We start from the raw sequence: 16,494 nt of genomic DNA on the forward strand, positions 1-16,494 counted from the left end.
CTCACCAACCCACTCTCCATACAAAGAACTCTCTGCTCACACCATTCTTATACAGTTTCCAGTGATGGTCTTTTGTTCTACCATTCTATGAAAAATTTCTTCCATGTGAACCTCATGAAAACCCCTAACTAGCTTATATGTCTGAATCATATCCCCGCCCTTCCTCCTATTCACGAGGCTTTGCAACTTACATTCTCTTAATCTGTCCTTGAACTCCACATTCCAAAGACCAATAACTTTGTGAATCTTCTCAGAACCCTTTCCAACATATCCTTCTCACCAATGAAACCCTGCGACCAAATCTGTGCACAATAATCAAGTACTTTTTAGGAAAGATTAGCAGACCTATAAAGTACTATCTCCCATAAAGGGGCTAGACATAGATAATTAGATATATTTAAGTTAGGACAATGAAGTAATGTTTCACATGTTTCTTTATAAAACCATCCTATGAGGAAGCAACTTTATGAAGGTTTCTCTTGTTCCAGTCTTACATAAGTCTTACATTAAATCATGAGATTTAATGTAAGACTTATGTTGTTCAAGGAGAAGAAAAGCTGATCTTCCAGTTTGTCCAGAATAAGATAAGCCACATGATCAAGGAATCTAGTAGATACATGGAAAACCAAATGGCAGAAGCCTATCCTAAAGAGATGTGAGAATGGTGGATATTTTTGTGACAGGGCAAAAGGCAACCAAAAAATGTTCAGTGGTTGTAAAAGTTTTGCTGTATGTTTTATGTTCAAAAATGTCTTGTACTTGAGGGATAGCAATGTTTTTTTTTTCTGGATTAAAAAATTGAAATTCCATACCTGTTAAATACTTTTGTGATAAAAGAAACATTAAAACTATTCGATAAGAAGGTAGATTTAATATGTTGTAATTCTTTCTGTAAAAGTTCATCAGAAGAACATAAAGAATGGAGGTCTTAATAGTCCCAGCCTTTTGACTAAGATGGTGGTGAGAATCATCATGGATATAGTGACCTGTGTGAGTCTTCTTCCTAAAAATTAAAAACTGTATGCTGTTATCTGATTGATGAAGAATATTAGATCTAAAATGGCTATTATCTGTTTCTTTTTCTAAGGTGAACTAGAAGTTGGCTTTATTCCTCCAGTTGTACAGATCTTACAAGCAGAGATGCTGAAATATTTGCCATCATTAACAACTTTACACAACTTGTTCAGATGCCAACCAAGATGCCAGATAACCCAAACCACTCCCTAGACACCCTAGATCTCTTCCTCACCAATGACCCCTCCAAATACACAGTGAAAATAGTGAGCCTCCTGAGTAATTCTGACCACAATCTAGTGCTTAACTCCTCCCCCCATGCAACAATGCTTACACAGACACTCCCATACAAGAGTAGTTTGGCATTATAACAGTGGCAGGTGGGACAGCCTCTGCAACTTCTATGTCTATTTCTTATTTCTATTTCAACTATTTCTTCCGGCCTTCCAACCCAAACATATGCACCGAACTTATTACCAAAGTAATCCTCAACGACATGGAAACATACATTCCACACACTACTCTGAACTGCCATTCCCTAACTAAACCCTAGTTCTCCAAAGGATGTGCCAAAGCTGTGCTGATGAAACACCAGACATACCGTAACTGGCTTAAATCAAGAACTCCATCCTCCTTTAGAGCGTATACCGAAGCCCGAAATAGATGCAAAATAACAATCAATACTTCCAAAACAGAGTTCGAAAGAGCAAAAAAGCAGGAAACTAGCAGCCTGTCCAAAAGGCAGCTGAGCCTTTTGGTTTCTCGCCAAAGCAGTTGGCTGTAAATTCTACCCAACACTATTCTCACCCTTATCATACCCAGATGGCTCTATTGCATCATCACCCATAGAAAAATGCAATCTTCTGGCTTCATACTTTGCTTCCAAAACATGCATAATTGATGATGGTAAATGTTCCCCAACAATTCCAGACACCCAACATACAGTGCTCCCTATATCCTTTTGCCAGGATGAGATCAGAAAAATACTGTCCAAATTAGACACAAAAAAGTCTCCTGGCCCTGATAGCATTCCTTCAATTGTCCTGAAAGTTTGTGCACGAGAATTGACTCCTATCCTATGTCGCCTGTATATACTCTCTTACTCCACTGGAATCTATCCCACAATTATAGGCCAAATTGTAAATTGACCTATTTACAATTTGGCCTATATTCAACCCATTCCCAAGAAGGGTAACAAGTCACTGCCATCCAACTACCGCCCTATCTCGCTTACTTCAGTCCTGTCTAAAGTAATGGAAAAAAATCATCAATTCCCAACTCTTACACTACCTTGAAGACACCCACCTAATAAACGACCGCCAGTATGGATTTCATCACTGCCGATCAACAGGAGATCTGCTTACATATGTCACCCATCTCTGGACAAATGCCATGAAGAAGTTTGGCAAATCTCAAGTGGGTGTACTTTATATCTCCCAAGCTTTTGACCGGGTCTGGCACAAAGGCTTACTAAGCAAACTACCATCATTTGGTCTGACCCAGGTCTTCTGTAGTTGGATTGCCAGCTTTCTGTCTGGATGTACACTGTGTGTGATTGTGGATGGCTCCCTATCCTCTCACCATTCAGTTAATGCTGGGATTCCACAAGGTTCTGTCCTCTCACCAATCCTCTTCCTGCTATCTATCACTGACCTACTTCAGTTGTCCTCCAACCCAATACACAGTTTTGCAGACGACAGCACATTACATTCCTCACTTTCATTTGATAAACCTTACCCTACACCACTCACGTCAACCTACAGAACATCAATCACCACCACCCTGAATTCTGATCTCCAAGCCATCCTACAATGGGGTTCGGATAACCTCATTTATTTCAATGATAATAAAACCCAGTTCTGTCCTATTTCCCATAAAAAAGAACTATTTTTTTCCCGGTATCCTTTTTGACAATACACAAATTTCCAGTCAGTTTGAGATCTCTTTTCTTGGAATTAACCTCACATCAAACCTCTCCTGGCATAAACACATCACAACTAATGCATCCTCAGCTTCAAAAAACTAGTATTTCTCTTTCGCTCAAGATGTTACTTCCCCCCTAAACAGCTGTTAACATTATACAAATCACAAATCCACACAGCTATTGAATACTGCTCCCACATATGGGGTGGGGCCCCTAAAAGCTCCCTCAAAATGCTTGACTCAATGCAGAGGAAAGCAATTAGACTTATTAATGACCCATCTCTTACCAATTCTCTCCTCCCACTTTCGCACAGATGTTTGGTTTCTGCAATATGTATATTCTACAAATATTTCTATGGGAAATGTTCATCTGAAATAACATCAATAATTCCTCCACTCAGTACTAAGCGTGTTGGAACACGTGCAGCTGCTGCCCAATATCCTCCTTCACAGTATTTGAGAGAATTTGCCCGTATGCTGAAACCTCTTACTTTGGACTGCAATCTTCGAGTACTGCAGATTGCAGTCCAAAATCCCACCAATATCCTGACGTGATACTACTGAAGGAAGACACTCCTGAAGGAAGCCTAAAACTCCAGCTGAAAGAAATGCCATAAAAACTTTAGTGCAAGACTTGACTGAATGTGCGATAAGTTCCATCCTTTTGTACATTTTTTCTTATAATCTAGGAGATATGTTATATATGGACTGTTAAGAATTAGTTTAATAGTAATAAGAAGTGTCCATAAGAGAGTCAATTGGCATGTTAGAAGTTAATATCAAATTTGTAAAAATAACTTAACAGAGAGTTAGCTAACCTCTTTGCAAGTAAACTAGAAGTTTAATAAGTTGAATTTGTAAGCAGAGAGTAAATAAGTTTTTGAGTTAAAGAGATTATTTAGTGTTGAAGTAAAAGAGTTCTAATTTTATGCTAAAGATTTTTTAGATAGGTAGAGAAAGCAGTCTCCCTGTCGTTTGATTCATGTATATTTCATATTAATGTAAATAAATGTGTTTTAATTATTTGTTAAAAGAGTGCTGTCTGATCCTTTATTTCACAATGCACTGTTTCTAAATATAATCGGACTTGTGAGCGGGAAACAACTTTAAAAGCGCAGTTTAATTACTTAAGAACCATGCCTGTTTGTGTAAACTTTGTTGAAGGAATTTATGCTAGTAAGAGAGAGAGAGAGAGATCTACCGGACGTTATATTAAGTCTTATGCCGAATATTGATATATTGAATGGCGCAGTCTAACAAATAAATTTTCCAGTGTTCATAGGCATACGACTAGTAAACACGGAAGGTGGATAAACATAATATGCAGTAGAGTAAGTGAGAAAGGTTACGAGAGGAAAAGCGAGCACTGCTAATTAGTATAAAGAATAGAATAAAGATATTACAATAATGCAGCAGACAGCTTCCATTTACAATCCCATCTAGCCCCCCCCCCCTGCATTTTTAACATTTGGCATACTCAGTATTTGGAATACATCCTCTTCCTTTGCTTCTAACACTTCATTACTCATTATTCTTCTAGATATAAAACCTGCTGTACCAGGATGATAATAAAATGATCAATAATTAGCTCAACTATGTTATCTACAAGAGCCTCCGTAGCTCAGTCGGTATAGACGAAACCCTTTGTTCAGAAAGAATTGAGTTTGATTCCTGTCCATGATGTGAGGAATCTTTATCTGGTCTTTTTTTGACTAAAGATGAGTTAGCCAGTCTCATATGGAGGTAGAGGGTTTTTTCACCTGGAAACTCGGGTTTTTCGTCACTCAGAACTGGCAAACTGGTCCCATGAACACACACGGATCTGCAGTCAAAAATGTAATGGGAACTTGTACCCTGCACTTGGTTCTTGGGGGCCCCTATGCAGTGTTAGCCCAAGTGTTGTATTATGGATAGATCCATAATTGTGAACCTTCAATATGAATATGCCACCTGAGATGATGATGATGTTATCTGATAACATCAGAGAAATGACAGTGTACAGATTACAAAGTAATGTGTACACTGTCATTTTTCCTCCTACTCACCACTTAGCAAAAAAACTCCTTGGATTGCAGTGCCAGTCCCTATCATATTCTAATTTTTCTCTCCTTACAATAGTAATTCCTTTCCTAGCCTGAACTATATATTCCTTCGGTCACCAACTGATCGCAACTACACCAATGCCATCTACCGCTCTCACAAATACTTTCTCTATTTTTCTGAAAGTGGTGGTGAATTACCAAGATGAATATCATCTTCCACACTATGTAGAAGGTAATGTGAACCTGGAAATTCTTTGAGACTAGAGGAAAGGAAGAGGATGGAAGGAAGCAAAACTTTTCTGGAATTGCAAACCACATTTTCCTGCCCATAATTACAACAGTGAGAAAATCAAGAAATGTGCTAAACATCTGGGTGAGGCAGAGAGGAAGGAAGCCATAGATTACTGAAGAAGTGATAGAAAAAATGGACAAAAGAAGAAAATGGAAGAATAAGAACAACAATGAAGACCAAGTCAGATATAAAGAGATCAATAAACAAGTAAAAATTCTGGCTAAAAAGGCAAAGGAAGACTGGCTCATTCAGGTCTGCAAGGAAATAGAGGAAAATGATACAGCAAAGGATATGAAAAAGGTCTATGAAGGTTTGAACTTACTTGATTTCAGGGATGAAGAGAAGGACAAAAAGCAGTTCTTTGAAGGATGAAAGAGGAAAGATTTTGTTGGAAAAAAATGAAAAAATGATAAGGTGGAAGAGGTATGTAACAGGACTTTACGGAGATGAAGATAATCTGGAATGTGATCAGATAGAAAATGATAATACCCCAGAAATTAAGGAATGGGAAAGCAGCCATTAAAAGAATTAAGGATAGAAAAGTTTCGGGAGTGGATGATATTCAAGGAAAGCTGCTGGAGGCATTGGGAAAAGAAGGAATAAAACTTCTATCCATCAATAGAAGTTTTAATAGAAGTCTGGAGGAGGACAGAATACCTAAAGATTTCTTAAGATCTATTTTTATTACTATTTCCAAGACTACAGGAACAATGGATTGCAATAAGCATGGAACTATCAGCTTGATTAGCCATGTTGCAAAAGTCCTAATCAATATAATATATAGAAGAATGGAACATGATAGAGAGAGAATTAAATGAAGCACAGCTTGGTTTCAGGAGAAACAGGGAAATCAGGGAAGCTATTACAACACTACGGATATTGTGAGAAAGAACGATCGAGTGCAATAAAGATTTATATCTATGCTTTATGGATTATAAAAAAAGCTTTCAATAATGTTAATCACTCTGTTTTATTTGATATTTTGCATAAAATAGGAATAGATGAAAAAATTTTCATCTATTCCTATTTTATAAAATTCAAGTATAAAATAGGAATAGGTGGAATATATAGGAATATATATTCCAAAATTTAAATATTTCAGAATATATAAAACTCAAAAAGACAGGGTTAGATTTGAAGGAGAGGATACTGAATGGATCCCTATAAGAAAGAGTATGGGATGTCCCCAATCCTTTTTAATCCCTATACTGAATGGATGATGGGGGGGGGGGGGCTTGGAAGATCTGAAGGATGAAATAAAGATAAATGGACATCTGATAAATAATATAAGATATGCAGATGATATTGCGCTTATGAGAGAAACAGAAAAATGCTTGCAAAAAATTTGGAATAGACTGAACAGGGTTGGAAATGAGAGATATAAAATGAAAATAAATGTTCAGAAGACAAAAATGATGAAGATTTCAAGGAAAGGAAATGATGGGATGGAAATCACTTTGAATGGACAAAGAATAGAGAATGTAAAAAGTTTTGAATACCTTGGGAGTTGGATAACAGATGACAATAGATCTAATTATGAAATTAAGAACAGAATGAAAAAAGCAAAAGCAGCATTTTTCCAAATATACCACATATTAGGAAACAGAAATCTGAACAAACAGTAAAAGTAAGAATCCTCAAGACAATGATCTGGAGTGTGGGGACGTATGGATGTGAGTCTTACAACATTCTGTTTATCTTTATTTTTTGTTGTAGATGTTATTTTTGAGAAAAAGGCCATTTCTTTTTTGGTGCAAGTTTCCTTGATAACTTATCCCCATATTTTTACAAACTGCTGCAAAAACAAAAAACTGGAATGCATTGTCTTCATCCATGACTTTTTCCTTTCTCACCAAATTATCTTGAGTGAATGATTCCCACCATAGTTACCAACCAGGCCAGCAATGCTTTACGGCCAAGCCATGCTTGGCCGTAAAGCATTCCTGGCCTGGTTGGCCGAGTAGTTAGCATATCTGCTCTCCAGCCAAAAAGGCTGTGGGTTCGAATTCTACTGTGGACATGGATGTTTGTGATTGTCTGTGAAAATACTAGTGGTGGGTGGTGGTGGTAGTGATGGTCAGCAGTAGATGGCATTGGTGTAAATGCTGTTTGTTGTAGTTGGTGGATTGAGTGGTGGAGACAGAGAGTTGTAGAGCAGTGCCCTCCCTCGATGAGTCCATGGACTCCCTGAAGGTGTCATGCAATAATAATAATATTATTATTATTATTATTATTATTACATTATCATTATTATTATTATTATTATTATTATTGTAAAGCATAACTTATGAGAAATCACATAGAATATTACTGTTTGTGTACTAATGTAATAAGTGTATCCAAAATAAGGGTACTGAGTTGATGGCACCGATTGCATCACCTCACCCAGAGATTATTGGCATCATGTGCAAAACTTGATGACTAAGAATTTATTTATTTATTCGTATGGGGTCCCCTCCCCCCGGTTCCACATTTGTCCAGTAGGACGGATGACTAAGAATGATAAACAGGGAAACGGACATCAAGTTTTGCACATGCCAATAATCTCTGGGTGCAGTGATGCAATTAGTGCCACCAACTCAGCATCCTTATTTTGGATACACTTATTGCATTAGTATACAAACAGTAATATTCTATGTGATTTCTCATAAGTCATGCTCATGTCTTTAGTCCTTTGCAATGCTTCACCAGTCCATAACCTTAAAATATTTTCTTTCACAGACATCTCCAGACTGAACTGAACTGAACTGACTGAATACATCCTGTTTCTGGACATAATATCTTAGCTGTTATATGCTCTATGTCACAGATCTCTTTCTCCATTCAAAAAACACTCTCATTTTGCTGATTCTCATACTTATTCCCTCCTCCCCTTTTTCATGCCCTTCACAACCTTTCATTCTCCTCAGTCACCTCTAATTATTATACCTGTGCTGTATTCTGCATCTGTACATTCTCTCTCTGCAAGAATTTCCTGAGACAAATTCTATATTCTTTCAGTTTAATTAACTATGTAAGACCATTGCATTGCTTGAACATTGTATTTTGTAGAGTCTTGTATGAGATCAGTTGGTTTTTAGGTAAGTATATAGATGCTAAATTCAACTAGCAAGTAATTAGTCCAACTTTCTCTTTGAATTCTGTTTATATGAATTTTTTTCATTACTATCACAGATGACAATTACAGGACTTTGGATGAAAATAAATAGCAATTTCTTAAAGTGCATCTGTTTAAATTTTATTGATTAAACTTCTATTGTGTATTTCATCTTTGAATAAAGTTTGGTTAATATGCATTAATTTTTTTTCCAGAATCTTGTATATATGTGTTTGGTGGAATTTGCACACAAGAATGGGGCGCACTTGCAAGAAATGAAATGATTATCACAACAGAAGGTACAGTATACACCTGCAGACCACTTCCTGTTCCTTTAACTGGCATGGCAGCTGTTACCATTCCACCTGTTACTCCAACTTTACGGCCAACAAGCCTCAGCTGCCTTGTAGAACGTAAACTTACCTTTTAAATATGTTGCAAGTTCTGATACATTTTAGAACATTGAAAATGAAAAATATTGTATAACAAAAGTTTCCAAATTTAGTAAAGACTTTGCTTTTGTATGTGCTAAAATACATGTATATGTTAAAAGTTAAAAATTTTGTATGTATTAAAAGGCATAACTGACTGTATTCTAACAATAGTATGAATAAAAGCTCCCATTTAATACATTACGAAACTCTTTCAAAATGCAGTCATATTTAAAAAAGACCTGTTGAAAGCAGCTTTGGATGCCGCAGTAGGAAACTTCAAATTTCAGGAGTTTCATGAGTGATTTTAAGTAAAAAAGAAGTTTATAATAATATTATTATTATCCTAAGACCTCATGGGGTCACAGACTCATCTAGGAGGTACTTTTATCATACACACAGCTCATCATACCATGCCAGTTCTCTGCAGACACCCTCTTAGGCAAGGCATTCACAACTCTGAATGCAAAAAACCTGCTTCTCTCTCCCCTACTCACACCCTCCTTATACAGCTTCCAGAGATGACTTCTGGTTCTGCCCTGATCTCCCACTGCTTTCTAAAACCTCTTCAATAATGATTGTATAACAACCTCTTACTAACTTGTACATCTCTATCTCTATCATATCACCCCTCGTCCTCCTATCCACTAGACTCTGTAAATGCAACTTCTCAACCTTTCCTCATATTTGACATTCCAGAGATCAGAAACTACCTTAGTCAGTTGCCTCTGGACACTTTCCAACATGTCTTCATCCTTTTGGAAACCAGGTGACCAAATCTGTGCATGTGTGGCCTAATCAGAGCCTTATACAATGGAACAAGAATCTCCTTACTTCTACAAGTCAATGTCCTCCACATCATTCCCATAATTCTTTGTGTTGTGTTCACAATTTTGGCAATGCGTCCCCTAAATTTCAGATTCTTATCCACTATCACCCCAAGATCGCTTATTTCCTCCACCTCCAACAATATATCCCCACCAAGCATAAATTCTACATCCCATCTTTGTTATTGTTATTATATTCAATTAACAGAATTCATGGTCACAGAGCACCTAGAAACATGTAACAGAATCTTAATTAAAGTTTTTTAATTAATATTTAGTATACGTTGTCTTTCCCTGAAATCTGACAGTTATGGATTATCAATGTATAAGTTTATCTACAAGAATGTAACAGAATCATCACACACCTTTGGCAGTTGCGTAATTTTGTGTCTTATCGAGAAGCCTAGGCATAAGCAAGATATCATTATAAATTGTGAAATGTTCCTAATCATGCTGTTTTCTAGAGTTGATAGTGATACACCTGGAAGGCTCACCTTTTTCAGATCTCACAAATTGTCTTATTGCTCTTAGCATTCTATGTTAGTTGGAATAGTTGTTGCTCTTTCGTTTTAAATTCTCTAATCTCTATGCTGGGTTAATTTTTCATGTAATTTTTTTTCTATTTGACTGTCTCCAAGCATAACCACATCATTAAACCAGACATGTTGTTTTACATCAGTAATGTCTGGCATATTGTGTTCTAGCTATATTTCTGTCTGCATTTTAAAGTTCTCTAATACCTTTTACAGAATTTATAGGCCAGTCAGTATCTCAGTAGTGGTAGTTAAGGTATTGGAGAAGTTTGTAGACTTCAGGACTGAATGGACAATAACATGATAGTTTATGGGGGGAGGGGGGGAACAATGTGGTTTTGTGAAGAAAAAGTCTTGCCTTAGTAATTGCTTATTGTTTATAATCAAGTCATAGTTGAGTTGGATAAACGAAATGACTACACAGTGATACTGCTGGAAGTGTGAAGACATTCAACAGGATTCTGCATGAACCTCTGTTGCACCAGAGCTAAATAGGGATGGATATGAAGCAGGTGATTTGGATAAGAGGGTGGTTGATGGACATACAGTAAAACGTCCTTATACAAACACCTCCAATTACAAACAAATCATTTTATGAACTTTTCTATTAAAAAATAATTGTACCAATTTTACAAACGCATCAATGCTCATGTGTGCCAGCATTTGGTTCTGTTCAAGTGCTGTGAATCCACTCTTTAGTGTGTATATTAATTTTTATAAATTTACTCTCTAATTCAAAGTGGCTTTTTTGTTTTTGTTTTTCAGTTGTTGTGGTGTTTATTTAATAATTAGTTAATAATATGGCTCCTAAGAAGTGCAGTGATGAAAATAAACAGAAAACGAGAGCACCCAGAGCAACCATTGAACTCAATAAAGAACTTACAGCTAAATGAGAAAATGGAAGTAGTATTTCTAAACTTTTTGAAGATTATAACATGCAAAATCGACAATCTGTACTATTATTAAAAACAGAGATTTGATTAAAAAGGCTGACGTGAAATCCCAGAGTGAAAGGAGTGAAAATTTTGTATCCTAAAAGATCTCAGGCTGTTCAGGAAATGGAGAAACTTTTGTTAGTATGATTAATGATAAACAAATGGCAGGTGATAGTATTTTGGAGGCAATAATTTGCAAAAAGCTAAGCAACTACCTAGTGACCTTAAGCATTCGACCTCAGGATCTAGTGCTGACAGTGATGATTTTAAAGCTAATAGGGGATGGTTTGAGCATTTTAAAAAGAGAACCGGGATCTATAGTGTATTAAGGCATGGAGAGGCTGCCAGTGCTAATAAAGAAGCTGCTAATCAATTTGTGGATGAAGTTAAAACCAATGAGGGAATGGTTAACTCTCTTGTGTGGTAATTCTAGTGGTGACTATAAAATTAAGCCTTTTTTAGTGTTTCACTCAGAAAATCTCAGAGTGTTTTATTCAAAGAATGTAATTAAAAGTAAACTAGATGTGATGTGGAGATCTAACAGTAAGTCTTGCTTAACAAGGCAGTTTTTTACAGAGTGGATCCATGAAGTGTTTGTCCCCCAGTGTAAAAAAGCCTGGGGATGAGCAGGAGCATTGTCCAGCACAAGAAGTGCTTTCGAAGAACAATCTAACTTTGAAAGCACTTCTTGTGCTCATCCCCAGGCTTGGAGGATGATTTGGGTGAGTACAACTTTATAAAAGTCAAATTTCCACCTCCTAATACTTACTTACTTACTTAATCCTCTTCACTCCACCTGAGAGTAGGTCTTCAACCACCATTTTCCACTGGACTCTATTTTTTGCTTCTGCTTTTATTGATTCAGTTTTTATTAATATTTTTGCTATTTCTTTCAGCATTGTTCTTTTCCATGTTTCTTTTGGCCTTCCCCATCTTCTTTTATCCTGTGAGTTCCAATCTAGAGCCTGTTTTACTATTATTTTATCTGCTTTCCTCAACACATGCCCCCCAACCACCTCTATTTGGTGAAATGGAGGTGTATCTGTTGCAGCATGGGTTTCTGGTTTGTTCTCTGCCATGGTTCTTCATTTGAAAATAGTTTTGGCCAATATTATTATTATTAGACACCTCCAGGGAGTCCAAAGACTCGTTGAGGGAGGGCACTTGCTCTACAACTCTGTCTCTGCCACTCAATCCACCAACTGACCACAACTACACCAATGACATATACCGCCGACTACTACCATGAGTATTTTCAAAGACAATCACAAACATCCATGCCCACGGCGGGATTCGAACCCGCAGCCTTTTGGCTGGAGAGCGGATATGCTAACCGCATATCCGCTCATTTTGTAGTATATTGGTCTAATCAATATACTGGGAATATATTGGTTAGACCAATATATTCCCAGTATCATTCTTAAACACTTGTTTAGGAAGACCTGGGCATTGTTAACTATCTCTTTGTTTAACATCTACGTTTCAGCCAATATATTCCCAGTATCACTTTAACACTTGTTTAGGACGACCTGGACATTGTTAACTATCTTTTTGTTTAACATCCACATTTCTGATCCATACATTAGTATTGTCTTTACATTTCAGTTAAATATTCTCATTTTAGTTTTTATAGACAAGTTCTTGTTTTTCCAAATATTTCTAAGTTGGTTGAAAGTTGAATAAGCCAGCTGTTTCCTTCTCTTTATATCTTCAGTAGTTTCTCCTTTTATTAATACTATTCAACCAAGATATATAAACTGTTCTACTTCTTTAAATGGTGTTTCTTCTATTGTTATTTGTTTATTTTGCTTTGCATTTATTTTCATCAACATTGTTTTATTTTTATTTATCCTAAGACCAACTTTTTTGGCTGTATCTACAAGTGTTGGTGTTTCTGTGAAAATAAGCAGATTTTATCAGTAAAATCTAGATCGTGGAGTTGGTTTTGAAGTAACCATTGTAATCCTGTATTTCCATGTGATACTTTTCTCATCACCCAGTCTGTAATAATTAAAAACATAGTAGGGGAGAGTATACAACCTTGCCTTACTCTTGTCTTTCTTTTACATGGTTCTGAGAGGATATTTCAATGTATTACTTTAATTTCAAAATCTTCATACATTTTCTAAATTATTCTTTATTTTTTATGGGAGTCCATAATGTCTAAGTAGTTTCCATAGGGAAGGTCTGTTTATACTGTTGAAAACTTGTTCGAAATCAATAAAATTTAAATATAAGCTTGCCTGCCATTCCAATGAATGTTCTATGATAATTCATAAAGTAGCAATGTGGTTGGTGCATGATCTATTGGCTCTAAATCCTGCTGTTCTGGTCTTAGTTGTTTTTCTATTTCTCTTTTGATTCTTTCTAAATTTTGATCCTTGCTATTATTTTACTTATAACAATTGGCAATGGTATACCTCTCCAACTTTTGCATTCAGATAGGTTCCCTTTTTTTTTTGGATAATTTAACCAGTAATTCAGTATTCCATTCCTTAGGCCACTCTTCTTTCTGCCATATCTCAACTAGTAAGGAATATAATATCTCTGCTGTAAGATTTGGATTTGCTTTTAACATTTCGCTTGGTATGTTATCTGCTCCCGGTGATTTACCTGTTTTCATTTGAGATATTGCTTTTGCAATTTCTATATGTGTTATTTTATTCAAATTTATATCCAATGATGCATTTTGTTCATTAATTTATTAAATCATTCATTTAATGGCTTTCGTTTAATGCTGGCCTGGTTGGCCGAGTGGTTAGCATATCCACTCTCCAGCCAATAGGCTGCGCGTTCGAATCCCGCCTTGGGCATGGATGTTTGTGATTGTCTGTGAAAATACTAGTGGTGATGGTTGGCTGTAGATAGCGTTGGTGTAGATGAAGATAGTTGCGGTTACTGGAGTGGTGGAGACAGAGAGTTGTAGAGTAGGTGCCCTCCCTCGATGAGTCTTTGGACTCCCTGGAGGTGTTACATAATAATAATAATAATAATAATAATAATAATTCTAGGATCTGGTCACCATCAGACATTTCTTGAAATTTCTCCAAGAAGAATTCTACCCATCTATTTATCTTTTCTTTTTCATTTATAATAGTATTATTTATAATTTAATATAATTTATTTTAAATAATAGTAATATTTATAATAGTAATAGTATAATAATAATAATAATAGTTTTCTTTCTTTATTGCATATGGGAACTATCCATTTATTTCTTTTTCCACTTAATTTCCTTGTTATATCATACAACTTTCTCATGTTGTTTAAATATGCAGCATCCTCTTCCTCTTGTGCTAGAATCTCTATTTATTTTCTTTTATCATTTCTTGAACTTCTTTTTATTTCTTTGTTAATTGCTCTATATCTTTCTGCTTGTTCTTGTTCAATATGCTTGCCAGTCTGTAACAGTTTCTCTTTTATTCTATTTCTCTCCACTATTTTTAATTTAGTGTTTTCAGATGTGCATTCTTTGTCTGTATTAGTTGGAAAACCCAACATTTTTTCTGATATGCTTATTAGTATGTCTTTAATATTTGTCCATTTTCCCCTCTATGTTATGTCCTCCTCTTTTTTCAAGTTGATCCCATTTATCCTGTAGAATTGTTGTAAATTTATTTCTAATCTCTTTTTTTTTTTTTTGAGTTTTTCAGTTCTAAACTGCTTCCTATTGTTCATTATTTATTTTTAAATATTTTTACTTTTATGGTAGCTATTAGGAGAAAGTGATCTGAATATGCCTTGGCTCCTCTTTTAACTCTGACATCCAGGAGAGTGATTTCCTCCAATTCCTTGTTATAAGTGTGTATATATATATATATATATATATATATGTGGCGATTAGTTTTTACTCGGTTGTTATACATTTCAAAAAATAGATTTAATGACTCCAAGACCGAGATAACATATAAAGATTTTAATGATAAATACTACTAGTTTCGGCATATAGCAGCCTTCTTCAGGTATTTATAAAGGAAAGGAATACTAATAAACATTGAATTATTTAAATAAACAAACTGGAAATTACAGGTACAAATTGCCTCACATAATCGATACATAAAAACGTTGTATTTTTCAAGTTGTTCCAACTGGCGTGCCATTGTTTGTTGCAATTGTGCGTGCAAGTTCACGTGAACGCCAATATTGAATAACTGCAGCATGGCTATCTGGGATGTTATAACTTAAATTATTATTTAAGTGGACCGGGTTCAGTAGGATTTCCCGTGATTCTACGATTTTTCTTTCAAACTCATCTTCACAGCGAAAAATATTTTCTGATCTATTCCAGCATACAGAGTGGCTTTGTTGGTCATCATTAGGATTATTTGAAAAAAGAACATGACTGGATAAAGCAGTTGCATGAGATCTTTTGTATGAGATGTCTCTCTTATGCTCTTCTATGCGTTGTTCAATAGATTTGTTAGTTTGACCAAAGTATGGGATATTGCAATCACACCACAATTTATATACTCCAGGGTACTTAAGGTTGTGATGAGTAGGTTTTGGATGGCTGATTAGAGAGCGGATTTTTGGAAGTGTGGTGAAGAAGGTCCTGATATTATATTTTTTAAGGACTTTAGCTATTTTCTTAGAGACTGTGCTAATGTATGGAATAGAGATGCTACCTTTAAAATTAATAGTCTCTGTTGTGCACTGCTTAGGAGGGTTCAGAAGAAGTTTCTTAATTGTTTTTTCAGAGTATCCATTTTGTTTAAAAATAAGAGTGAGGTGATTCATTTCTTTTTGTAGTTCATCTTGTTCATTTAAGAGAGAACGTGCTCTGTGTCCTAAGGTAGATATAATTCCAAGTTTTTGTGGTGGAAAATGATGAGAAAGATTATGCAGATATCTATTGGTATGCGTAGGTTTTCTGTACATAGAGATTTTTAATCTTTCAGAGTATCGTGTAAGCATAACATCCAAAAAAGGTAAAGAGTTATTATTTTCTATATCAGCAGTAAATTTTATATTAGGATGTTGGATGTTTAGATGACGAAGAAAATCTGTGAGAGCTGTGTGCCCGTGATTCCAAATAATGAATATATCATCAACATATCTTTTCCAAACTTTTGGTTTAAATGAGAAGGAAGATATGGCTTTCTTTTCAAAGTCTTCAAGGAAGATGTTAGCTAGCACAGGGGACAAAGGGTTGCCCATTGCCAGGCCTTGTTTTTGTTGGTAAATGGTATTTTTGTTGGTTGATGATATATTCATTATTTGGAATCACGGGCACACAGCTCTCACAGATTTTCTTCGTCATCTAAATGAATATATAATAAATGAATCATCAACATATCTTTTCCAAACTTTTGGTTTAAATGAGAAGGAAGATATGGCTTTCTTTTCAAAGTCTTCAAGGAAGATGTTAGCTAGCACAGGGGACAAAGGGTTGCCCATTGC

The 16,494-nt window shown here is 35.7% G+C and overlaps 1 protein-coding gene across 1 annotated transcript in view; it reads left to right on the plus strand.

Annotated features, from left to right (window-relative positions):
- Window positions 1-8,798, plus strand: part of LOC150106259 (alpha-scruin-like) — a 163,436-nt gene extending 154,638 nt beyond the window's left edge. The window contains exon 5 of the mRNA XM_090392968.1: window positions 8,584-8,798. Coding sequence (XP_090249094.1) covers window positions 8,584-8,798 — 215 coding nt within the window. The remainder of the gene's footprint in view (window positions 1-8,583) is intronic.
- Window positions 8,799-16,494: the final 7,696 nt, after the last annotated feature.

Source organism: Typopeltis vanoorti, chromosome 5 (genome assembly GCF_054136105.1).
Source record: "Typopeltis vanoorti isolate ZY-2024b chromosome 5, IOZ_Tvanoo_1.0, whole genome shotgun sequence".
Taxonomy (NCBI): Eukaryota; Metazoa; Arthropoda; class Arachnida; order Uropygi; family Thelyphonidae; genus Typopeltis; species Typopeltis vanoorti.